The sequence below is a fragment of the Lissotriton vulgaris genome, chromosome 4_1 (assembly GCF_964263255.1).
Source record: "Lissotriton vulgaris chromosome 4_1, aLisVul1.2, whole genome shotgun sequence".
Classification (NCBI taxonomy): Eukaryota; Metazoa; Chordata; class Amphibia; order Caudata; family Salamandridae; genus Lissotriton; species Lissotriton vulgaris.
This window is the reverse complement of record NC_141691.1, coordinates 1,465,822,003-1,465,849,693: the sequence shown is the minus strand read 5'-3', so window position 1 is coordinate 1,465,849,693 and position 27,691 is coordinate 1,465,822,003. Positions and strand designations below refer to the sequence as shown.

General features: G+C 42.8%; 1 protein-coding gene across 1 annotated transcript in view; it reads right to left on the bottom strand.

Moving 5' to 3' along the window:
- The window catches only part of ASXL3 (ASXL transcriptional regulator 3), a 319,112-nt gene that overhangs the window by 167,463 nt on the left and 123,958 nt on the right, over positions 1-27,691 (bottom strand). Inside the window, exons 3-5 of the mRNA XM_086965699.1 lie at positions 18,534-18,642; positions 10,068-10,179; positions 5,606-5,727 (exon numbers count right to left, since the gene is read on the bottom strand). Coding sequence (XP_086821825.1) covers positions 5,606-5,727; positions 10,068-10,179; positions 18,534-18,642 — 343 coding nt within the window. The remainder of the gene's footprint in view (positions 1-5,605; positions 5,728-10,067; positions 10,180-18,533; positions 18,643-27,691) is intronic.

The window sequence follows — 27,691 nt, the reverse complement described above, 5'->3', positions numbered from 1 at the left end:
CAGAGGGGTCAGTGGAGAAGCCAGCCACAAGCCAGGGAAAGAAGGGTTCGAGGATGTTGGCCGCAGGGACGGCGAAGAGCCTGCCGTAGAAGATGCCATCGAAAAGGAAACTACACGGCTCTCTGGGGAGGGACACATCAACAGATGACAGATCTCCGGAGACGAAGGGACTTCAGGAGACGAATCCAGAACCCGGCGCGGCTCCGTGAAGGCCGCCATCGGCGCCTGATCGGCATCAGGCGGCGCCCGAGTAGGCACTGTTGTCAAGGAATCGGCTCCGAAACGGCGCAGACTCGGCCTCAGACGGAGCAGCCGCCCGCGCCGAGGACAGAGGGGGGCTCGGGAAAGCACCCCAGGTCCCCACCTCTACCTGTGACTCCACTGGAGCTGGGGAAAAAAGGTCTTGGCGCCGAAGCGGCGCCAGCTCGGCCTCTGGTGAGTCAGCTGCCTGCTCAGAGGGCTGAGGGGGACCCTGGGTAAAGCCTGGGGTTCCGGCGATCACCTGCGATGCCACAGGGAGCCCCGTAGGGATTTGCGACAAGACAGGGACGCTCGGTGCCGAAGAGAGGAGCCCGGAAGTACCACACCCCGACGGCGCCACTCTCCTACGACCTGGAGTCGAAACATTCGACGTCGGGGCCAGAGCTGCCGGCGACTCTGCCGAAGTCTCCGTGTGAGGCAAGGTATCCGCTGACGTCTCAAGAGGTGGAGAAAGGGCCAAATATGCCTGTGGAGCCGCAGCGTAGGCTGTCATTTGGGCCCTAGTCGCCTCCGCGCCGGGAAACAGCGGGGAGGGAGGCGACAGGCAGGGCCGCATGTCCCGGGGGGAGACGGCACCCGCCGCGGAAGGAGGACAAGGCCTCGGAAACAAACCAGCCGGTGAGCCGCGCCTGAGGGGCCGCGGCGAAAGACGATGTCGCAGTTGAAACAGGTGGTTCCTTGCTTCCGAGGTGGGAGACGGACGCTGAGAGGACACAGACCTGGATAAGTGCGCCAACAGGCAACTTCATCCGGTGCTCCCGCTGCGACTTAGGTTCAAGGTGCTGGCAGGCGTAGCCCTCTCTTCGAGTCATGGTGCCCATCCAGGCACCACACGCAAATTGGGTGAGGGTCTGTTGCCGCCATGAGACGTGCGCAAGAGGGACACGTCTGGAAGCCCAAAAGCATTTGCACACTGTTCCAAATGTGAAAAAAGGGATAGACGGCCTGAAAACAGGCCAGAGCTTAAACGGTTCCGTGTTGCACGCGGAAAGAGAAAAAACTGGCGTAGGCGCGCCGGGGTGGGACTTATGTATCCTCGCTGACGTCACGGAAGCAGAGGACGTCGGGCGGAGTCACGTGGTGCCGTCCCCCCCAGCACGCAGGGATGCTGTGGCAAAAAAGTTTTCCGGGTCCAGTCTCATGCCTGGGGATAATTCTACATGAAGGTATCTGCAGCTAGTAGTCTCTATCAGATTCTGTGCTTACCGCAGAGGCTAAAATCCTTGCCTAAGTTCTGGTTTACAGACTGATCTCCATAATCCCAAAACTGATACACCCCGATCAATCAGGCTTCATGTCAGGCAGCTTTACAGCCCTCAACCTCTGCCGCCTACATGGAATGCTGGACAGAGCAGACACAATACAGGAAGATGCAGCCCTGCTCTCGCTCAATGCCAAAATGGCATTCAATACTATTGAGTGTCCCTTCCTATTTGCAGTGCTGGAACGCATGGGTTTCAGACCCAAATATATGAAATGGATAACACTCCTTTATACAAAACTCACAGTGCATATAGTAGTGAACTGCCAGAACGTCACGATCTATCCAACTGAGATGGGGAACTCGCCAGGGTTGGCCCCTGTCGCCGCTTATCTTCATTCTATTGCTGGAACCTCTGGTGGTGTGGGTAAGGGGGGATCCCATTTTAAGGGGTTTAAAATGGACAGAACACCATGAGGACAGAATAGCCCCCTATGCAGACGACATACCACTATAGCTGGTGGCCCCGACAGCATCAATCCACTGCATCCTCCACATATTCAGCAACCACTAAGGGTATACCATAAACTTCTATGAGGCCAATTTGCAAGGGCCCCTAACTCGCTTACATGTAGACGTTTGCCACTGACGGCCCCTTCCCTTGACTCTCCTCGGAAGGGCAGAACTCTTCAAAATGCTAGCACTGCCAGTGGTGTCTGGAACAATCGATATATAAGCTGAGAGTTCTTTTCGAATCCAAATCGTGAATCCTTTTCTCCTCCTTAGTGGGGAGATGTGGAGCCAAAAACAGTTTAAGGGTAATGGTCTGACCAACTTGAAATGGTGGCACCACCTTTGAAAGCTCGTGTCTGGAGGACTAGCCTGTCCAGATAGAAAATGGTAGAAGACGGGTTAACAGAAAGAGTTTGTAGTTCGCTGATCTGCCATGTTGATGGTATAATGACAAGAAAGACTGTATTGAGGGTTAGAAGTTTGAGAGAGAACAACCATGGAGGGGCTCAAAAGGTGTACGCATGAGGAATGTGAGGACCAAATTTAAGCCCCATTGGAGCAAAACAAAAGTAAAAGGAAGCAATGTGCGTTTTAATCCTGTGAGGCGCCACATAATGACAGGAGACTTAAATACTGTAAGCTTTTCTGGTAAACATAAAAAGGCCACAAGAGGTAGCACGTACCCTTTAATATTCCTCAAAGCAAAGCCTCGCTATTCTAGGGACAACACAAACAACAAAACTTCTGACAGCTTGGTATGTAGTGGATCAATCAGTCTAGAAGCACACTCGGCCACACTTCTATTCTTCCGGTATGCATAAACAGATTTGGTTAAGGAGCGCCTGGCTGCCAAGATGACCTCCACCACTTCTGTAAGAAAGTCGATAGCATTCAACTATCATCACTCAATCTCCAAGCATGGAGGTGGAGGTTGTGCAGCACACTGACCTGCTGCAGGAACAGGAGATTCTCCTAAAGGGGCAGCATGATCAGAGGACAGATGCTCATGCCCAGGAGTTTGGGATATCATACTCCCAGCGCCCAATCCATAGTCACTAGGATGTCTTGGGCCTGATTAACCCTCCTCTTCTTCAGACCTCAGTGCAAGAGAGGTATCGGCTAAAAGACATGTAGGAGTCCTGAGTTTCACTTTAACCGAAGCAAGTCTCAAAGCAAGAGACGCCTTGGAAGCTCCAACGAGCAATAGAGCTGAAACTGTAGCAGCAAAAAGATCTAGCCAGGGTTCTCCCATTCACGGAAAAACCCTGAGACACATCCAGATGTATCTGTCATTCGCAATCTGCAAGGTATCAATGGCTTAATTTGTGTGCTGTAGCAGTCAAGGAACCCCGCCAGGTAGTGTCACCAAAAAAAGGGCTTGGTAGTCTAGCAACGTCCAAAGATGCAAGACCTCCAGGCATAGGGTCCAAAACCCCACTCCTCCCTGCTTTTTACAGTGCCATCTGTAGGTGGTGTTGCCGATGAGCTCCTGCACCAGCGTTCCTATGATTCAGAAAGGCTTTTAACGCCAAGTGGATGGCTCTCAGCTCCAGAAGGTTGATAGGAGCTGGGCCTTCCTCATTGACCAAATACCTCTGATTTCCACCTCTTCCAGATGGCCTCCCCAACCCAGAAGCGATGCATCGATCACTAAGGTGAGCTCTGTTTGGGATAAGGAGAGGGGTTGGCTGCTGTACCAATTCAGGTCCCGTTTCCACCACTGCATATTTTCTGCAGTCTACTCAAAAATCTTGCCGTATTTCCAGGTTGCAGGTTCTGGGGTGGTGGGGGACAAGGTCTGTGTTTGGTGAATTATCAGAATCACTGGCATCCTGGAGATCATCATACCAGTTTTCCTCGTAATGGTTGGTCAATCTCATCCCCAGCATTTTCTATGAAGAACCCGTGCCCTACAGGGAGGTAAATGCATTGTGTTCAGGTCCGAAGGGTGGTAAAAGGGTAGCAATTCAAGATGAGGACTGTACAGATTCGATCAAGGTCAGAGCAGAGGCGCCTGACAGCATTATGGGCTGGCTGCGTCGTTTGGAGTCAATGGCACTGCCATCGTCGTCCATGGATTGCTTTCTAATGTGGGTTGTGGCGCTGAGTACACAAGCCAGTCAGGAGTTCTAAGGGGATCCAGAGGGACCAAGTGACACAAGTGCAAACCTGCAAGTGGAAGCACAGATGGGAAGCCTAATGGCTATTTTGGGCCCAAAGGTGCACCAGAGTGAACCAGTAACGAGCCCAAAAGGCGGAGCATAGCATTACAGAATTCCTCAATTTGCTGTTGTCTTGGAAATTTAATTGCAAAGGAACATAGACGGAATATACTCTGAAGTACACTGAACTCGGGACCGTTATCTGGCGGCACAGTGACGCCCTCGCGCCTTTTGAACTAAACAGGAGTGACATGATAAGGCCGAGTCTTGCTTGATCTTCTTGTGCTGCTTTTTGGTTATCCCAGATGACTTACAGCACGAGAAGACCATTCACTGGAATTACCTTGAGTGCAGAATCTGGACCTACATTTAAGCCTCAACCAATCCCGGCAGCAGATCTTGCGGTGTTTAACCACAAAGAGCTTAGCTTTCTGATCTCGAATGGCCTTGGGATAATTCTAGGCACAATCACTGAACGCCTTAGGGTTGTGATTTGACCCTAGGCACCACCTGCAAACTACATGAGGGTCAGACACAGACATTTGTTTACAACATTCAACTAAGAGTTTAAACCCTGTGTACTTGGAAGGTGATATAATTTCCTTGCATGCTGAAGAATGTGTATAATTTAGAGACTTAATGAAACGAGGGGTATTTCCGGATCCGCATCTTTTGGCATATAAAGAAAATGACTAACGTCAGCACGCACGGCTGGTGCTTATATAGGCCAGTGCAAGTCACATCCAGGGTGGGCCAACGATGTGGAGCCGCCAGCATCATTTGCCAACGTGCAGGGGTACTACCAAAAAATTCCCTGACCCATTTGATGTGAGGAGAGGTGAGGAATCTACAGTTAGAAATCAATCTCTATCATAATGCTTGTTCTCCTAGCAACAAAGTGAATCTTATCAGATTCATCTGATCACCCTGCTTTGAGACTACATGTTCATAGTACAGCGACACATTCTCCCCTAGGCATAGTGTGTCCAGTATAAAACCTCTAATAAATACATAAATACTTGGTTACTTGTGCCATTTTATCATTTTTTGGACTTTGCTCCCAATAAGAAACGCATTTTGAATATCGGTCATGTTTTCAGATTTGTTTAGGATTGTTTACAAGGAACAGTTCCCTTCTGAAAGGGGACAACAACCTTGTGGGTCAGACCGAAGTTCACACCTCCTCAATCAGATCTTAGCTTCTGAATTGTCTTAAAAATGAATTCTCCAAGGTTGAATCAACATTCCCTTACCATTCTGTATACAGAATATTACTATGAGACCTTAATGGTTTCCATACCTTGCATTCAGTATTCTGAGCGATGTGAAGTCCTGTAAAAACTGAAATAAATAATATTTCAGTCCAGGACTCAAAAATGATTCTCTTCCAGGATTACCAGTCTACACATTATGAAACAAGTTAATATATCTAATTTAATTTCAAGAGGAGTTCCCTTTGAAAAAGTACCTGCTTCAATGCCTTTTTGGTGTGCTGCTGGAAGGAAGACACAAGTTTGCTTTGTACTGCTGAGTTTGAAAGGCTGGAGTCTCGACCGGAAGACACTTCATCAGAAACTTCCTTCAGGCAAACTAAAAAAGTAATTTAAAAAATGGAGCAATTCAGCTACAAATGGGGCATGTGTATTGAGACATATCAAATACAATATACAGTCATACTATTTGTCTATTCTCATGTTTCTGAAAACAAATAAAAACAACAAATGCTAAGCATAACATTTCTTTTGAAAGTCACAGAATCAAAACTTACTAAGCAAGTAGAAGCAGCAAACACATGTTTCAAAGCAACATATCATCAGTTTCAAAACTGAAATCCAACAAAACTCTTCTGTTCAAGATATAAAACATATCAAGATTTAAAAGTATATGAACTAAAAGCTAGCACGATGAATCAAATCTAAAGAATAAACCTACTATAGAACTGCGAAATGTAGACGCATTAGAAATCATAATGAAATCCTACAGTACTATCATTGGCTACAACCTGAAACTGAGACATAGTTAACGTGAAACAACATGACCACGAAAAATACATTTTTTTAGCTAACAAAAAACTGAAACAGAAATGTTGTGAAGGTGTGCCAAGTCTGCAATGCCAGTAATGTAATTTATTTGTACTGCTGCATCAAATAGGAAGCAGGATGACATAAATGGCTGCCCCAATGCTCTGCCTAATATAGCCTGGCCCCACATATTTGCTGCAGTTTTAAATTAGGTGCCTGCCTTCAATAATGGAGCTCATCAGATCTATCAGAAAAACGCACATCACAATGAATTTTCCCAGCTACTGCAGCATGTTTTAAACAAAACAAGGGAACCCAATATGGTGTACAAGGACCTTGGGTAGCGATAATTTTAAACAAGCATTGGCATAGCAAACAGGTCTTGCCTTTGGGACCTTGTAAGTGTTTAGCCATGCAACACATTATCCTGGTTGCTGTGCCACCAGGGATTGAAGAGCTATACGGTTACTACACACTGGATTATGTAGTCTAATTTTCAAAAGAGCCATAGGTGCAAAACCCCTGGGACAAAAGTAATGATAATAGTAATAGGTCTCCTCATATAATTTATCAGTCACAAATCAGCTTTAAATATACTTTGGAAATTCAACCATTTTTCTCCAAACATGAGCTCATGAGTTCTGAAAATACACACACTTTTGTCTAGAATACACAATGTTGGTACGCATGTTAATTTTAAGAAACAAAGGTTCTATTTAGAAGTCTGGCGGTGCACACAGGACAGTTACTTACAAGTAGCTGGAGAACTAACAGTAGCTCACAAGCTACTCATTGGAGACGCCTGCAGTAGACACTCTGATCTGGCTAGGAGTTTAAAAACAATTCAGAGTGAAAAAGCTGACATTACCTCCTGTACCAACAAAACTGACAGATAATTTGACTCTGGTGAGTAGGCTTCAGACGATGGCGCAGCACAAACACCATATAGATGAAACAAATAAAACTAGGGCCTAAATTACTTCGCTTAAGACTGGGAAAACGACAGTACTTAAACACCAAAACTTGTGGGTCAAAGACGAAAGCATACCTTTCCTCAAATCTAAGGCAGTACAATCAAGGTTTTTGTTCATGTCTTGTGCATGGATATATGATGTTACAACGCGTACTTTTAGCACGCATACCATTACAACGGATTTTTTACAACGCAGGTCATTTTACAACGGATACCTTTACAACGCAATACACTACAACGCACATACTATTACAACGCATACCATTACAACGTAAGTATAGGTAAGTATATAATATTAATATATATTTTAAATAATTATTTTTGTAATATTTAATTATTCATTATTTAATTATTTAATTATTAATAATTATATTAATGAAATTAATTTTAGTATTTGTAAATATATATTAAAAATACCCCTGTACCCCAAAACCCATACCCAGCCCTAAAACCTAAAAATACCCCGGTACCCCAAAAATCCATACCCAGCCCTAAAACCTAAAAATACCCCGTACCCAAAAACCCATACCCAGCCCTAAAACCTAAAAATACCCCTGTACCCAAAAACCCATACCCAGCCCTAAAACCTAAAAATACCCCTGTACCCCAAAACCCATACCCAGCCCTAAAACATAAAAATACCCCTGTACCCCAAAACCCAAACCCAGCCCTAAAACCTAAAAATACCCCTGTACCCCAAAACCCATACCCAGCCCTAAAACCTAAAAATACCCCTGTACCCCATAACCCAAACCCAGCTCTAAAACCTAAAAATACCCCTGTACCCCAAAACCCAAACCTAAAACCTAAAAATACCCCTGTACCCCAAAACCCAAACCCAGCCCTAAAACCTAATACCCCTGTACCCCAAAACCCAAACCCAGCCCTAAAACCTAAAAGTACCCCTGTACCCCAAAACCCAAACCCAGCCCTAAAACCTAAAAATACCCCTGTACCCCAAAACCCATACCTAGCCCTAAAACGTAAAAATACCCCTGCACCCCATAACCAAATACCACTAAAAAATGTTTTAAAAAAAAGATAAACTTACCTATAATAATACTTACGTTGTAATGGTATGCGTTGTAATAGTATGTGCGTTGTAGCGTATTGCGTTGTAAAGGTATGCGTTATAAAATGACTTGCGTTGTAAATGTATGCGTGGTAATGGTATGCGTTGTAAAAAATCCGTGGTAACAGTTACATACCCTTGTGCATATCTTAACCCAATCCATACGTAGTACAAGCAATACGAGTAAACAACAACCACCTCCAACATAACTTATGCTCAATATTGTCAGTGTACAGGATCCACCTGTTATTGATGCCTAAAAGAAAAAAAATATATTGAAGAAAGTTTCAAGACCCAACCATTAGGTTGCAGAATTATTCACAAAAAGTGAATCTAGAATTGGTAAACACTGTAAAAAGTTCAGGACACACCTATGCGCTATGCTATGATAATACCTCACAATACAAACTGGCTTCTCATACACATGCTGTGCATACCCAATTAAAGCATTAACACTACCAATTTGAGAGCCCCAGAATGATTCAGTGTATATAAGGTGTTATCAAAGAGTTGTAACTATCATAGTATTTATTTATGTGCTAGTATACAGTGGGAACTTGAACCATTCGGGTATCAGAGTGCTTAACACGTTTACAGAGAGCAGCATAGTGACAAACAATACAATCATACACAAAGAGGAAAGATACACTGTTGAACTATAGAGTAGAGTCAGGAGTGTTAAGCATAGTATGCATCATCACACCGGACAGCTGCATGAAAAGTATATTTACACCTTATTACTTTTTATAAGCAAGGTCCTCAAAAAATGCAGAAAGTCATTGCTGTTTTGTATAACTATAAAATAGTTGTCTGACTTTAGTACATACTTTCTAATCTTAATATAAAGATTTCACAATGACTACACATGCACAAATTTTGAAGCCTCTTGTGAAAATGGGCATGATCTTTACAGAAAAAAATATTTTCAGCGATTTTCTCTGGAAACGTGCTACAACATTTTGTGTTCTCTAATTCATCACCAATATAAGACTGACTGACCCCAATGCCATCCCAAAGCTATATAGTCAAAAACCTTGGGGTACTAAAATGTAAAGTGAAAAATACAAATAACTGAGCGCATATCTAGTAACTTATAGGACACTGAGAAATATGTTTTACTTCAGGTTACTGTATAAAAAGAGTAATCTAGAATGTATCCTAATAAGATGAATAAAAACAATTAACTCCTGAGCAGGTTAAATAACATTCAGAGATGTATTTTGATGTGAGTGTTCAAACAAGATAGCTGGCATGAGGGTTATCTTGAGAATTTAACTTGTTTGTAACATGGAAAATTGAACTTTGGGGTTGAAAAGGGAAAGAGAAAAGAAAGCATTACAACAGAGTTTCAAATTAAATAATGTGTTTTGTATACCCTTTCAGGTCCCAGTCTTTTTACCTGCAGTAAAAAAACAAGAGGACACACGCTGTTTTTTAATAAAATCAGAATTTTCATAAGTGGATCTGGAGCAAGCTAATTACCCAGTTCTTAATGACTCTTGTGGCAGTCTCACAACTGGGCTTCAATAGGGATTTCTACAAAACCCACGGGGCAACCACTGCCTTCAGAAGGAGGATGAAGTGCCTTTGCTGGAAAGCATTACAATGCCATTGGTACTGCTTACCAAAGCTAATCAAGGTATCACTGCCAGCTGTCATTTAGGTTAAAATGTTTCCAGATTTGGCATTTAAATAGGTCGGATCGAAGAACAAGACTAACAACTTGCTGCTCCCTGCAAACATCCATGTGCCTCTCACAGAAACCTAATGTAGATATGCATGATTTTCCTATTTAGGCAAAAGGAGAAAATGTAAGACATTTTCAAGCAGTTTTCTATGTAAAGGTGGCATTCATCCTATTTACCTCCATTTTCTTCGCTATTACTATTATTTGAGTCTGCCATCTCAGTGCTATCTAACTCGGACTCGCATCCTATCTCCAACGTTCCTTCATCTGAGCAGGTAGATTCTTCTTTCTGTTAAAGAAAGGTACAAAACAACCAAAAAAACTTAATATTCAGAAATAGCAACCAGAGAAAAAATGATGCACTATTAATCAGTGGGTGTCACATGTAAAGCTGTTAAAGGTGCATGTTGATAGCCCAAATCAAAGCAAACGCAGAAGAGAGGAATTAAATATGTTTCAGCTCGATTTGCTCATCAAAACAAGCCTTTTGTAAAGGTAAGTCCCCAAAATCGTAAAGCTATAGATTTATCAAATCGAAAACACATGCGTATGCCAGTGGGAATCCAGATTGTCATGGTCAATTTCTATTTTCTCCAGTGAAATTATTATTCCTCTGTAGAAATTCCTTAATCTATACCACAATCAAAAAAAAGGGGTGCCTGTACTGGAACTGGTGGGAAGGTTTAGGACTACCTACACATTAAGGCTGTGGTCCTTGACTTCCTTCTCACTGGCCAAGACCTGTATCTTTCCCTCAGAATTACATTTTTTCCACTCCTAAACCATTTTGACTAATGTAGATTCAACAGACAACTGGATTCTCAGAAATTGGATTTGCAGGCATAAATAACCACAAATCCAGATTCTGTAAATCATGCTTTGCTATTCACACTACATATTCTTACCTTTGTGTACCATTATAAAATAAAGATGCACAAAGTGCTTTGTGAATGCAGTTTTAAATGCTTATTATCTGTGGGCAACTAGTCCTGTTAAACATTGAATATATTAATACAGATAACATCCAAATTGTGTCCCTTAAATGTAAAGCATGTTAATTAACACACATTCTCTGCATTTCTGTGCCTTGTGGATCAATACAATGAGGAGCCAAATAAAAGAAAATATGTCCTTTTAGGTACACTCTGGATTTAGCGAACATACTGTAATATGACAACAGTACCAACCTGTGGCAATGGTTCTTCAGCAGGAGTTTCATCAATCGGCTCACATACCTTGAATATCCCCTAGTAGGGAGTAAAAAAACACAGATGCTTTTACATTTCATACATCTTTATCTTGAATTGTCAGGAGACAAATCATCCATGCATCCAAAATCAAGTGAAAACTAGCACTTCAAGCCCCTACCCTTTGGCAGTATTCTCGAATTCTATTTACCACAAAAAGGCATGTTATTCCTCCAATTCTAAGGTTCGCAACCAAAGAGGATTCAATGTGTCTCTAAAAAAACAAAGTTACATTTGTTGTTAACTTGCTAAGCCGATCTCATTTTATGTGAGAAGGAATGTTGAGAAATTAGCTCATTTGTGGATTCTGGATAGCCTGTTGACCAACTCTGTCTACATATTTTAGCATACATTCCCAAAGGTAATTAATAAATGTGCGACTAACCTAAGTGCAGTTGATTTGAATTGGCAACAATTTCGGGAAGTGCCTTGTTTTAATCAAGCTGTGCCTTTTGATATTGCTAAGAAAGGTGCTGGGCAGCTTTAATTTCAGTTGACCCTCTTGAATCCCTAATGATCAATAATTACCCAGAAAGCTTCAATCACCATCAAATATATTTTTCCATGTGCAGTGGTACTTCATTCTATACATGCATAATGAGCCTCACAGCAAAGATCAATGGTGAAGATGTTGGGGTGCAGAATACAGGAAGGGTAAAAGTAGAAAAGGAAGACTGAGCTTATGTTGGGGAGCCAACAGACGAGAGTTGGGCGTAGTGTGAGAGTGTATCATTAGGTTACCATGAAGTGATGGTCTGTATGTAGTTAATTATTTAGTATAAACAAGGTCCCGGGTGAAGGAAATCTACTACATTTTTACTGATCGCTACCTTCCAGAAAAATCTGTGGGTATATACCTTATCCCTACATCATGAATACAGGGTTCTCAGTAAAGACTGCAACAGATGTTAATATGAAGGGCTACCACATATCACTACGACAAACTTGGAAACAGCCGCAGCTAATATGAAGGGCTACAACAGATCACTACGACAAACTTGGAAACAGCCGCAGCTGTTACTTTCTGGACAAATTTTTGGCCTAATACAATCTTGAACTATAATAACCTTCATCTTTTGTTACTACATACCAAGTATCTTTAAGGACCAAGGTGTAAAAAAGCTGAAGCAAATACAACAAATTAATTAAAATGGCTCGGACAAGGACAGTGACTAGAGCTGGACTGACAGTCTCATTCATTTTGTGAAGGCAGAGACAAGATTACACAAAGACAATCCTGACCACAATACACAAGGATGTAGAAGAGCGCTATTGGTCTGCAGCATCACATGGACACTTGTAGCAAGTGAAACCTGCATCAAAATGCGTTGGTCAATACCCTATTCAATGACTGATGAAGACCTACTACCGAAGGCAAACTCTAAACTGTGCAAGTCTAAATATAGTATCTCATAATATGATGAAATCCAATTATTGATCTCTTGAATATTTATATGTATTATTGATTTTTAAACACAATCTTTATTGCAATTTTCAAAGATATGACAGTTCTCACATTTATGACTGATAGGAGGATGGCACATAGCATATGAAAGAGTGTTACAGAGAGCATCATTCAAATTGTACATGCTTAAGAGTTGAAATATTATGCATTAAAGAAATAAGCATTGAACTATATCCCCCACACCCAACCAACCTATAGACTGTCACCTAATCCGGGGATCCGATGTATGTGGTGGGCCGCAGGCAGTGTATATGGCGTTTCTAAGGGTATGTATGAGGAGGTGAAAGTGATGACATCTCTGGTCTAGCAGAAGAGGTGTAGACCTTCCTGAACCATGTATCATGGTTACCAACCTGAAGAAAACTCTGAAATGTCGTTAGCATATGAGATTGGTGAAATGGGGGATATTATCAGAATGACCTGATTCAAGGTGATCATGATAAAGTGGTATTCAATTGATGCTGTCTGGAGTCATATCCAGCGCTTTGATACCCTTCACCAAAGTATCCCATTCTAGGGACACAAGTTTCTAGTGGAGGCCCCGGTATTCCTCCTGAAGGAGGGCTTCACTCTCTGCAGGCCCCCATTGGGCCAATTGTAGGGCCGTCAAGGATTTTCCTAGAGCCACATCTATGAAACACAATGTGGTACTATTGGAGTATCATTAAACTGGAAGGCACAAGACCTTAAAAGCCTCCCACTCCACTAGTGGAGAAGAGGCAGTGCCACAATTCTCCATGAAATACGTACCTATAGTAATGGCAAGTGTCTCCCTAAAAACAACATCCTTCAGGAGCATTGGCTGCAGGCGCCATGTGGGCCAAAACATGTCTCCAAAATCGTATTATTTCTACAGAAATGTGATCGGAAATGGTCTTCCCTAAGTGTGCGGCGTGTATCATGTTAGGTAGGAGCGTGATGGGACAGAGAAAGCTGTCCAGGCGAGAGTGAAGTGCATGGAGGTATAAGTAGGAATATTCGATCACTGCAGCATTCCTACTCCATCATATATCTGAAAGATTCCAACCCTCCCTCCATTGTTTCAGTGCCTTGGACTGATGTATCAGTGCAGCGCCAGGCAAGGTGGGATGAGAACGATCTAAGGTAGTTATCTAGGACTGCATTATAAAATCACCTCCCTGTATCAAGGGATACGAAGCCCAGTCTGCCAGTATTGAGGATAGATGGGACAAGAAACATCCTGCTCTGTATTGGGTGCATATATGCACCCAAATACAATTGGTGCTTCGTACAGTTTCCCCCTTACTAGGCCTTAACTTCACAGCAAATCTAACCTGGGGTCTAGGATTGCAAAAGGGAAAGCCGCCCAGAGCCAGATTGCAGCGCCCTGAGCAAAGGTAGCATAAGAGGTATGAAATAATTGCCCTCGTCATTTTCTACGCAACTTCTGGACTTCATGAGTGGTGAGGTGGGTCTCTTGCAAGAATTTTATGTGAGCACAACACCTATTTAGTTGTTCCAAAATCCTGTGTCTCTCATACACAGATCACAATCCACGCACATTCCAAGTTATGATGTTGTAGGCATTCAATATTGTAGTCATCTTTTCTGAACCAAGGGCTTTCCCCCTCCCTCATTAGCCATCCCTGCATTATGTGTGGCAGTCGCCCCCAAATGGTGACATAGGTGACAGTATCAAACAGTAAACTCCCAACCCTGAAGACTTGGGCCAGCAATTAGTCGGCACTAGATCACACATAATAACCAGCAATAACATATCAATCATTGAAAAATAATTCCTTTCGCATAAGGTGCATGAAGTTCTGTACCTCTGGGGTGGTTTGAGATTAGGTGGTGAAGTCAAAGACCCGGTGCTATAGACAGTGTCTGAAAAGAAAGGCATCATTGCATACACTTTACTCACGCCCATCTGCCCGGCGAGCCATGCATCATGTCATTATGCCGGGTGATCAGGAGAAACAGGGCCATACTGCTGGCAGAGTCTGAGTTGAGATAGTGCCCTGCGCCGAGCTGGAGCCGATGGGTTTCTTGTTGAGTCTCAAGGAGGCCGCTGAGAAAAATTGCTGCATGCTGCCCCTCAGGGACTTGCTGTGGGGCGGGAGCCACAATCGAGCGCCCCGATTGGGGGCACCCCATTATCTTCTCCGCAGTGCACGCTTGGCTCAGAATGACAGTGGATCTGGAAAGTGGTGTTCCAGCCAGTTCCAATCATTTTTCAGAGAATCAAAAAAGAAAGCGTGCTGTTCGTGGATCACCTATAGTTGAGCAGGGAACAATAAGGCGTACTGAAGGGCGACCGATCAGAGCTATTTTTTACCTCCTGGAACGAGAAGCACATGCAATCTGGGAACAAGGCAATCCGGACATTCTCCATAAGGATGACCGCCCATTCAAGTGTTGCATGCAGCAGAGCGTCCCAGTCTTTAAAGTTGAGGATTTTGGCCACCATGGACCCAGGCTGTGTGCACAGTATGGGCTGTTTTGTGGGGACCCGGTGTGCCTTCTCCACTGTGAACAAGAGAGACAGCCTGGACGGGGCCACTAAAGTACGGAACCAGTCCTCTATATATTGGATTACATGAGGGCCCTCTGCATCCTTCGGAACACCTACAATACGTATATCGTTTCAACAAGCTCTCACCTCCGCATCATTGGTGCGGTCCTGGTGCCTTTCGATTTGCTGACGCAGGTGCGTGTTTTGTGATGAGTGGTCCGCTTGACATGGTGATAGTGTGGAGAGGGTCAGTTAACTTGTTTTGACTCAGTCAGACAACTTGCACTGGTCATCCTTGGAAATGCTAATATCCTTTGTGATGGCCAATAGGCTCTCTATTGCCATGCGTGAATTGCATATTTCCTGAAGAATGACACCCAGTTTGTCCATTTAGGATGTTATTATGATGGAGGGGATAACATCCTCAGTTGTCTGCGTTACGGAGCTCTCTGAAGGAGTGGACCTGGATTGAGAATGTGAAGGCAGTTTATCTGCTTAGTTCCTAGTGCAACCCATGGCTGCAGTCAGTAGTATCTTGGTGATCAAGGTTCCCCTCTGAAACCGACAGGGTTGTAACACCAGCCTCCACCGTGCACTGGGACCTGCCTGTACCAGTTTCACAGCTGAAGCAACTGATAAGCAAAGGAACGTAGGCTGTGCCACACCGCCAGCCAGCCCTGTAGAATAGCCCAAACACACAAATCACGAGTTCTCCCTGTCCTTGGCCATCAGGAGCACAACACACAGCCCTGTTACACAACTTGACAATCACTTTGCAAAGCTGCTTTACAAAGGAAGGCAAGAGAGCGAAGAATCAGGTAATGGTCCTCGCTGGTTCTCACAGCATTCAAGCCGCCAGCGTGTGCCACCTAGGGCCCCAGACTATGCCTCACCTAAGCGTGACCAATGCATTACCAGCCCCTAGACCTGTGGAAGGCCAGAGTCCTCTGTTGTAGCCTGTTGGGCTGCTTGCATTGACAGGGCCGTAGGTACCACTCAGATTTAGACTCCAACCACGTTCCAGGGAGAGGAGGCACACTCTGTGGCAGTGGGGTGAGGGTATTATGTGATGGGGTGAGTAGAGCTCCCCCGAAGGTGGGACTAAAGTCTGTCAGCTAAGGCTTCGTAGTCCGACGGGTCGCATCCACGCTCCGCAAAGCGTGGCCCACGTCCTGTTCCGCTCACGCCACTCCTCACTTCAGTCCGAAGTGCAGAGTTCAGTAGCTGAGCATTCGATCCGCTCCCAGTGCTGTGTAAGATTAAGCAGTTCCAGGGGGACCAGTGGACAATGCGGCTGGCCCCCTCCGCTCCATCCAAGGGCCAGGGACCTACTTGGGTCTGGCCACTATTCTCGGACCACAGTGTGCTGTCGATGTTTGTAGGGGGTAGAAGGGGTGAGGTGGGGGCCCACAGTGCCAGCAGGACAAGTTCATTAAGGCTATCAGCCCCCCTTGCCAATGGAAACAAACAAAATCCCCCAGGCGAGTCTCAGTGGTGCGGGCAGGCGTACCATAATCTCTTAGGCCCTTGCCACGCTGCTCCTCACCTAAACCTATGTTCAGAGGAGTCCTAGTTTCCAGACAAACAAGTTGAGTGATGCCAGTTTTCTACATCTTGGGTATTTCTGCAGAGGCCAAGATTTCTCAGCTTCCTGGTGTGCAGAAAGACGTGTGGCGATATGCCAGCTGCACTTCTATAAAAAAAAGGCTAGGCTATGCATCACAACATTTTATGAAATGTTGTTCTTTCTGCTTGATTACAAGTTCGAAGTTTTGCGTCATATTCATTGAATGTTAAAGCTACTGCTCTGGAAGCTACTTTTACATGCTGGGTACCTGGCTTCATATTGTAGGACCTTTATATGCTGGGTACTGAACTTCATATTGTGGGATTACGGTTAGCGTTATATGGGGGCTCCGCCTATGTCGACTCCCACCACAAGCTCGGAAAAGCTTTTAGGAAAACAAAGCCACTCAAACCCAACCACTAGATGATGGAATTTTGCAAAGCATATGTGAACCTTGAAGACATATAATGCTGCAAAAATACTTGTCTATTAGGGGTCTGGCAAGGTAGCTCTGAAGGAAGAGAGGCTAGTATTCAACAGAAAGACAATAGCCATTATTGGCCTCTTTGGATAGAAGGGGATCAGTATTATTCATGACTCCTTTGGATTAACCGAGGACAGAACATCACGGAAAATGAGTCAAAATGAGTGTACATTTACACAGAAGGTGTGTTGGCTCTATATTAAGTCCTTCTTCTACCTTAATCTGTTCACTCTGCGAGGGGAAGAGACTGGGAATCTGATAACACCACACCTGTTGCCCTAGAGCGAGAACCAATTTCCCTGCATGTCTTAGAAATTAAACCTTAATCTTGGCTGCATATCCTAATATCATGGGCTCTGGAAACAAAAAGATTGTGCTAATTTTGTTTTCCAAAACACATGCATAGCATACACTCATTACACGTCAATTATCAAGCTAGATATTTTACCCAGCACCTTTACCACACATTTTTTACCATGCAGGTAAGTTCCACGCAGCTTATTTGAATGGTAACTATACAACGCTGTACATAACCACGCAGGTACTTTTTAAAAATAAAAAAGACCTAGTAAACACACAGATATTTATGTGTGTATATATATGAATGTGTGTTTGTTTATATATATATGTATGTGTGGGTGTATAAGTATATTCGTGTGTGTACGTATATATGTATGTGTGTGTATATACATTTATATATATATATATATATGTGTGTGTGGGTGTGTACATATGTATGTGCAAAAACACACAATTACATATCTAAATATAATATAAAAAAGTTGTAGGGGTTGTTAGGGGAAATAGGTAGTGAATGGATTAGGGGCAGAAGGAAAGGGTAAGACTAAAGGGTGGGAAAGGTTGTTTAGAGTTCATGAATGGGAAGGGAAAGGGATTAGCAAGGGGTTTTTAGGTTTGAGAGAAGGGTAGGGGTACAGGATTATTAAGGGTTTATTTAGGTTTGGCGTTTGGGCAGGGGGAAATTACATTTAAGAAAAACATTTTTAGGGCTTAGGGTAGAGAGGTTTTTTTAAATACTTATTTTATCCATATTTATATATATTAAAAAAATACACACTCACTACACAAGAGGGGTTTAGGGGTTTTCGGCAAATAAACATTTAGGAAAAAGAAGACAATACTTACCAGCCCATTTGCATAGTAAGGTACAATGTGGGAAAACAATGGGTTGTACAACAGGTTGTAAAAACCGCGGTGTAACAAATCACAATGTAAAACACCTGATATTTATCAAGACATCTGAAATCAGTGACATTTGATCAGCTCATTTACTTCTCCCATCTCCCCCCCAAACGTTTGTTAAAAGTTGAGAAATGCCTAACATAGAACGCAAATTTAAAACCCTTTACTTTACATTCAAGAGGCAGAAATTAATCTACTTACTTTAAGAGCATAGAGTCCCGACTTGCCAGGAATTTTGCAGAAAGTTCCATCACCCACACGTGTGTTAGTATGAAGCATTGCATTCAGACAAGCTAATGGAGAGGTTCCGCTGGAGAGAAAAAAAGAATAAATAAAGAAAACAAAAATGAAACACTGTGCAAATTGAGTGCCTTTTACAATACTCTTTTCTCTCACTCGCCATTTGTTTTTGTTTTTAACTCATGGTTTACTCTTTCAACTGCTCTCCCAACCTCAACAACATCTACATTACAGTACCAAGGTTCCCCAAACATAACCATAAGCATCTATCCTACGGGCTACATGCAAAGAGTCTGTGAAGTGCAATTATGATTTATGCACACAAGAACAGCAATCTACATATTGATGCAAATTACTCATTAACTATTGGTGTACAGCCTTCCTTCGGCACTGTTCGTGAGAATGCAATTGAAATAGATGAAACCAACGCGTGTTGGAGTACTGTTCTGCAACACTTGACAAAAGGCCTTAAAAAGACCAGGGTCCCAAGAAGGTTGATTTTAAATGACAGTCCCACAAACATTTTTACACATGCTTTACACAGAAGAATGTTGTCGTCGGACAGTCACGTTTTACAATGCGAGGCATGTTTGTCCGTCCTTGCACATTAGGTCCCTTCTTGTTTGGGCTTATATTATTGGTATTACCACACAGTTGTATAAGTAATGACCAAAGATGCAGCAATAAACATGCCCGGCTCATACAGAGAGTGTTGCATGGAGGTATGTAACTGGTTTTCAAAATACATGCTATTTCTTCGCAATGTAAATTTAATCAGACCCTATAATCACGAAGAAATAAATAGCACATTAAAATGAAATATTGCAGTATATATTAACCAGGGCACTATGTAAAATAATGTTATTGGAGTATTATAAATCCCCTCTAGTACCTAGCAAGCGCTATAATACATGTCTACTATACCTGTTATCTATGTTGTGAACATTTACTGTTGTAAAGAGCGCTGACTCAGATGCTCTGTATAGACCTGTTATCTTCGCTGTGAACATTTACTGTTGTAAAGCGCTTTGATACCTTCGGGTCTAGCTAGCGCTATATTAAACTCTCAAACTAACAAATAAATTAATAAATCAAACTAAATTATATTTAATTAACTGATGTTGGTTAACAGGTTAATTGCTATAGAACGGCAACAGGGCTTCACAAGGGATAGAGTACGAGCATGAATAATCAAATCCAATGAAGCAAATTATTGAAAAAAACAATCACATAACACAAAAATTAATTATAAGGCAATCAATGTTCATTCAATACAAGGGCTATCTAAAAACAAGAGATACCCCCAAACAACACCACCGAAAAATGGCATTACAAACCAGCGATTCGATTCCAGTTGCTCTATTAGCTGTGGGTTATGCCGGCCAACCTGATGCAGATATACAACAACCACCTATCAGGGATGACGGAATAATAGTGGATGAACTCACTGTTGATAGTGGTGCTTCCATAATTTTTGCCAATAGCACCTCCTTAAATGACAAGGGAAGCGAGCCCGAGTATGCAGGCTCAGAAGGAAAGTTCTACTCAATGTCTGATCTATCTGTAGTCTCTGCGCAGGATGATGGAGACGATACAGATGTGTCTAGTACAACAGGCGATTGGGGGGATGGTCAGGATGAGGCTGAAGAAGTTGAATCAGAGCAATCTCCATATCAAGGAACAGTGAAAAAACCTATAGATTCAGGAAAACGCCCTTCACATGTTCTGTCTGCCGGAATCACTCAACCTAGATGGGAAGCTGCTGTACTGGGGGACACAGGTCTGGAAGATACACCGCTTATAGGGAATGAAGATGAGGATGACTATGATGAGACCCCTGTTACCCTAAAAATGATCTATCAGAATATTATGGCCCATCGGGCTGAGACGAAAGCTGAAGGCTTGCGCACACAGGGCGCTGTACGGAAACTGCAGAACACTGTCAGAAGGGTTGTTAAATCTTTAGCGGAGATAAATACAAGAGTCGCTGAAGTAGAAGAGCGGATCTCAGGAGCTGAGGATTCCTTAGCTAAACAGACCACCATCGAGGCTCTACAAAAGAGCGGATCTCAGGAGCTGAGGATTCCTTAGCTAAATAGACCACCATCGAGGCTCTACAAAAGACTAAGGTGGATGTTGACTGGAAACTGACAGATTTAGAGAACCGCTCAAGGAGGAACAACCTGCGCGTGCTCGGGGTTGCGGATTCTAAAGAAGGACAGGACACAAAAAAATTTATCATCGCAATGTTTAAGGAAGCATTCCTGGAATTAAATGATTGGAACTGGGAGACTGAAATCATTCTGGCACATAGGTTCCCATTTGTCCAGCGTAAGCAGAAAAATGATTTGAGAACAGACACTAATACATATCCCAAGGCAATTTTTATTTGCATCAATACTTATTTGCTTCATGAGGCAATCTACGATCTGGCTAAGCCAGATAAGCGGCATACCGGCATGGCCTGCAAATTCTTTGTTCGACCCGACTACTGCCCTGCTACTGTTCAACAAAGGTGGCATCTGCGTCAGTTGATTGTATCATTTCAAGCCAAAGGTGCTATGGCATTTCTCCTTAATCCTGCCAAATTAAAAGTGACATACAAAGAACAAACTCGTTTTTTCACCTCTGAGATATTGGCACAAGAATTTTTGAAGACTTTGGGAAGCGAGTAAAGGCTTATATTTTCAATGCACGCTGTAGTTACTAAGTTTGATTTGCAGTAGTCTCTTTAAAGAGGAATTGAATTCTGTTCCCTTTTTTTTATTGTTTTCTTCCCTTTTTCTTCTTGATGTTTCTTCTTCCTGTGTTGGTTTTATTTGTAAATTGTAAGGCTCTTCTCTGTTTCTCTTATTTGGGATTAGTAATTCAGCCAGAAGAAGGGGTTGAGTTTTGAGAGCTCAGTTTTTGATTAAAAATGCAAAGTATAAATTGTTATGATCGATATATCTGATAAATACCTTATGTGGTTTTGGGAAAAGTACAAAACGTACCTTATGTCAATATTTTTGGTAAATTTACTCTATTTTTAATGTATAAATGGGAAGAAACGATAATGATTTGGTGAGAGACTCGGGGTGGTAGGGTGTCGGTCAGGTGAGAGACCGGGGGGGGGGGGGGGCAGTGTACACCCACTTTTCATCGCAGAGGACTTGCTCCTTAAACCCTGGTTTGGGCGGTGGTGGGGGGAGGTGGTGTATTTGGGTGGGGTGGTGGTGGAAAAAATTTGAAATTAATACATGAGTTCAGTTTGTCAAATTGTTCTGCAGTACATGTGGCTCAATGCCGGTGGTCAGTGGGTGGTGTAAATGACTAATCTTATGGCAGCTAAGGGCATTAGAATAGGCACGCTGAATGTCAGGAGCTTGAACTCTTTAGATAAAGGACTACGGGTAGCACAGGAATTACGGATGCTCCATTGTGACGTTATGTGCCTACAAGAGACACACGTAGTTTGGGCCAAGAAGAAATTGCTAACAGAGCTGGGGTATGAATTGCTTGCATGTACTAAACAAGCGTGTACATCCAGAGGTGTTGCAATCTTGGTTAAAAAACATATAGGTAATACAGGTAGAAGTTTAACAGATGGGCTTGGGAGATGGGCAATAGTAGAATGTGTGGTAGGAACAACAAAATGTACGATATGTTCAATATACGGTTCTAATCTAGACGAAGCTGCAATTATAGATTTTCTGAATGTGGAATTGGCAACATGGGCGGTACCAGTCATTTTATGTGGGGATTTAAATATAAATGTGGCACCAAATACACTGTGCAATAAAAATGTGAGATATATGGGCAGGAAGCCACGGGTATTCAAAGCACTGCAATCACTGCTGCTTGCACATGGCTTGGTAGATGCTTGGCCTTCTCTTAGGGGAACTGAAGCGGGATATACTTTTTTTTCTTTCCCTCACCAAAAGTTTGTTACATTAGATTATTTTTTCGTTCCGCAATGCATGTTGAATCAGACATCTATTCAAGTGTATCCTCGTGTTACGTCGGATCATGGCCCAGTGGTTTTAACTATTGCAGGTATAGACATAGCTACTAAGCCTAGGGGGTTCTCCTTTGATCGTAAGTTACTGTATGATCAGCAATTTCTAGACTACATGAAAGAATGGATTGTTACTTTCTTTTGCATTAACCGCGGAAGCACTCACACTGGTTTCATATGGGATGCCTTTAAGGCCGCTTTTAGGTGCGAAGCTTTAAGCTACAGGCTGTATAATCAAAGGAAAATGAGGTCTGAACTTCAGGAGCTGTATCAGAGCCTTATAAAATCTGAGGAGCGGCTTATGCAAGGTATACATACTGGTGTTGATATCAGTAAGTTAGCAACTGCGGTAGCTCGCTCTAAGGCTAGAATAAATCTCCACTGGAGTCAGGATGCTGCAAAAAAGTTTGTTATCAAGCAACAGCTCCATTATGAGTATGGGGAAACAAGTGGCAGGTGCTTAGCCCAGAAAGTAAGAGCAAAAGAAGCTTCCCAAAGAATTATTGCTATTATAGACTCAAGTGGGTGTTTTATTGAGAGTGAGAGTGGTATATTGGCGGCCTTTAAACATTTTTATGATATACTCTATGCTAGAGATCACTATGACATTGATAGAGCAGATATACTAGTTCATCAGTATTGTGAACAGGGCCTCATTGCTGATGAAGCAGAACGTTTAGACGCCCCAATTACGGTGGATGAACTCGAAGCAGCAATAAATGGGCTAGCAACCGGCAAGGCAGCCGGTCCGGACAAGTTGCCGTTGGAATTATATAAATGTTTTTTTGGAGTGTTGAAAGGAGACATGTTAGCAACAGTTAGAGAAGCTCAGAAAGGTATTGCTTCCAAATCTTGGGATGAAGCCAGTATTGTTGTGTTTCGTAAGCAGGATAAGCCTGCAAATCTCCCAGCCTCATATCGGCCAATATCTTTATTGAATGCTGATGGGAAGATCTATTCAAAGATATTAACTACCAGGCTAGCATCAGTTATTACTCCACTGGTGTCAATTAGACAGCATGGATTTATTCCGAACCGGGGAACGACAAACCATATAAGTCGGGTAACTACATTATTAGATTATGCCAATGCAACAGGTGCTCCGCTCAGCTTAATTTTACTGGATGCTGAGAAAGCCTTCAATCAAGTCTCATGGTGCTTTCTATGGGATGTGATGAGGCAACTTGGTTTTGGGCAACAGTATATTACAGCCATACAGACACTTTATCGTCAACCTGTTGCCAGGATATGCACCATGGGACTCGAATCGGAGGCGGTTCTCATTGGGCGGGGCACCAGACAAGGGTGCCCATGCTTCCCATTCTTGTTCTCACTTTACATCGATCCATTTTTAAAAATGATCGAATCTAGTATAAGGATCTAATCAATATCCATACAGGCCCAGCAATATAAGGTTCTCGCTTATGCCGACGATGTTGTGGTGGTATCATCTAAACCAGCAGCAGCTATGCAAGAGATTGAGTATCTGGCAACAGAATCTGGTGTTGTGTCTGGTTATAAGCTAAATATAGCGAAAACCCAGATTCTATGTGTAAAAGTGAGCTCATATTTTGATCAAAGGGTTTCACAAGAAGTCATCTATTTGGGAGTACGAATTAGGACATCTGCAAAAGCACTAGTTAAGTCAAATTGGGGAGAGTTGCTAACGGGGGTTCGCCGCCAGCTTGATCGGTGTGAATGTTTACATCTTTCTTTAGTAGGAAGGTGTAATGTATTAAAAATGATGATCCTCCCAAAAAATCTATATTTTTTTAGATGTTTACCTTTGGAAATATCAAAATCTAGCCTGGCACAGTTACAGTCTATCTGTACACAATTCTTATGGTCTCGTGGGAAGGCCAGGAGGGCAATGCAGTATATGGTTCTACCTAGACTGCTAGGGGGGTGGTCCGTATCCGACTTTACTTTGTATTACTACGCATGCATGATTCAACACATGAATATTCTACTTACAAGGATGGGACCTTTAGATGTAGCGGAATGCCCTTCTATATATCAGATGCTACTTGGAGTGAAAGTTAAAAATTGTTTATTCTTAAATCTAGATTGGAGCTATTATAAACATACTAGATTCAAGGTTTTGGGGGCTGCATACAAAGTATTGAAAGCAATCAAGAAGATGTACGTGTTAGAAAAAATATCTTGGTAGACTCCACTGGCTGCAACAACTTTTTTCCCCAAGTGTATTTTGGGATCGTACTGTTTATAATTGGAGATCTAAAGGCATTATTTTAGTGGGAGATCTCTTTTCAGAAGACTGTATCCAATGCATTTCGGGCCATATGCCCTTCGTCTGGGAGCTCTACAAAGTAAATATAAAGACATAGCACTAAGTGTCTAAAATGACAATAAAACTCCAAAGGTATATAATAAAGAAATAGAACAGCCTAGGTATCACGCGGTGCGTGGCACACAGGTGGGTAACGGTGGGGGGTGCTCACGGGTGGCCGACGTCTAGAAATGAAAACATACGTGAACTAGAGGTTAAGTGATCTCAGTTACGGGTTCACATCGTGTGCGGGTATTTTAAGGTGCTTATCATAGACAGAGGTTAGTGGTATGTGTTTTCAACACTCACGTGTCATCCGACGATGAGAGAGTCTACACATAAGAAACATAAGAGAACATGCCTGGAGTCAAAACAATGTATCCGGAGTCAAAAATATATATATCGTTACATTAGCGAGGTGCATCAGAAACGTATTAGCAAAAATGCGGCAAAGTGCCGACTTACTTAATGTTTAGCTGGCATGATGCCTCGGTGGTTAGCAGGAATCTTTCTCTTACTTTGTAGAGCTCCCAGACGAAGGGCACATGGCCCGAAATGCATTGGAGCAGTTTGCATTTTTGGAACTCGATGGAGTTGTGAACGTTTGATATAATCATTGAAAACCAAATTGAATAGAACGTTATCATCTTTGCTTACACCCGCAATGCAAACTTCAAGGAAATCCTAAACAAAAAGATTCCAACTCAAGTCATCACAAAAGGCACAAGACCCTGCATGAATTGCGGGAATTGTAATAACATCATCAGAGGTAATTCTGCCAACCATCCTATGAAAGGAACTGACATCAAACTGAACGTTAACGCCACATGTGATACTCCCAATGTAATATATCTGATTAAATGCCCATGTGGAATGATCTACATAGGCAAGACTGAGAGGAAGGTCAAGACTCGTATCAACGAGCATAAATCAAACAGAAGGTTGAAGAACACCAAATCTAATGTCGCAGTGCACTTCAATGAAACCAGACATAACATTTCCCAACTCAAGTTCATGATACTTGAGGTTGTCAAGAAACAAGAGGGTATTGACAATAATAAATATCTGTTAAAAAGAGAGATTGCTTGGATCTTCAAAATGCAATCCATGAAACCGATGGGGCTCAACGATCGTTTGGAATTTTCCTGCTTTTTATGAAATACCTTCCAGGTATTATATGTCCTATACTGTACTTCCATTAGTGCTGCATTGTATTATTCTTCCTTTTTATTATTGTGTAACTTTTCATATTGTGTAACATTTTTATTTTTGTCTAACATTTCATGTTTTCTTATTATTGTTCTTTTCATCATTGTTTAACATTCCATACCTTTCATTGATTGTTTTTTACAAATGTGTTTTTCGTTTACCTAAGCCTTTTGACTCACTCCTCATACACAGTGCGATTTTTTTCGTCCACCCAATGTGGCCGCCGATTGTCGTCACACCATAGTCCTTTCTCACTGTTCACCACGGCACCTTTTTCATTCTCGACTTTCCCCTTCAGGGTTGACACACCGACCGCTGTCGCCGGTCGAGAAGGATTCCTGCTAACCACTGAGGCATCATGCCAGCTAAACATTAAGTAAGTCGGCACTTTGCCGCATTTTTGCTAATACGTTTCTGATGCACCTCTCTAATGTAACAATATATGTATATTTTTGACTCCGGATACATTGTTTTGGCTCCGGGCATGTTCTCTTATGTTTCTTATGTTTAGACTCTCTCATCGTCGGATGACACGCGAGTGTTCAAAACACATACCACTAACCTCTGTCTATGATAAGCACCTTAAAATACCCGCACACAATGTGAACCCGTAACTGAGATCACTTCACCTCTAGTTTCATTTCTAGACGTCGGCCACCCGTGAGCACCCCCCACCGTTACCCACCTGCTTGCCACGCACCGCGTGATACCTAGGCTGTTCTATTTCTTTATTATATACCTTTGGAGTTTTATTGTCATTTTAGACACTTAGTGCTATGTCTTTATATTTACTTTGTAGAGCTCCCAGAACAGATGAACAGAATCAATTTGTTGTTCACCAGACCAAGCGACAAATCAATTTCACCTCCTGGAATAGACCAACAGATAGGACAATGTCGACCACCTTTGGTGACAGCTAGAAAGAGCTCAGGTGCAGTCATTCAATGTCAAGGCATGAAGGTGGAGACTCTGGGGGGTTGGGGTGCAGAACTTGACTCTCCTACAGAGTGAGCAGGTATGCCTTGAAAGTAAGACAGAGAAGGGGACACAGTGAGAGAGAGAGGTGCGTAGAACACCATTCTCAGCATGTCTGTGGCGATGAAGATGACTTGTACACAGTCTTGGCAAGTCTTACTCAGAACCCAAGGATTCCATGGTATAGCAGCAAACTAGTAGTTTAGGTGGAAAATTAAAACTTCAACTGAAATACGTCCCAACAAGGCTCAATGCAACAGATACTTGAGGGCACAGAATATAATGTGCATGGTTATGACCAGCCAAGAGATCCACCGGAGGCATGCCCCACCAGACAAAAATGTCTTCAACTACTTCTGGATACGGGTTTCAATCGTGGATGGCAAGGTGACGATGACTGAGGCGGACGACCTTGGTGTTCAGTGAGTCAGCCAGATGGTTGCCGACTGCCACATTTCATGCAGAAGCACCCAAATCCTGAGACTCATTACTTCCTCACAGACAAAACAGTGCTTAATTTGAGCTGGTGTAGGACATCAGCACTCATTTATGGGGACTGGCACTTATTTTTACTGATCAGATATTTCCATAGAACAAGAGAGGGAAAAATCCACAAAGGAGAAAAGAGGAGGAAGTGAAAGTCTGAAC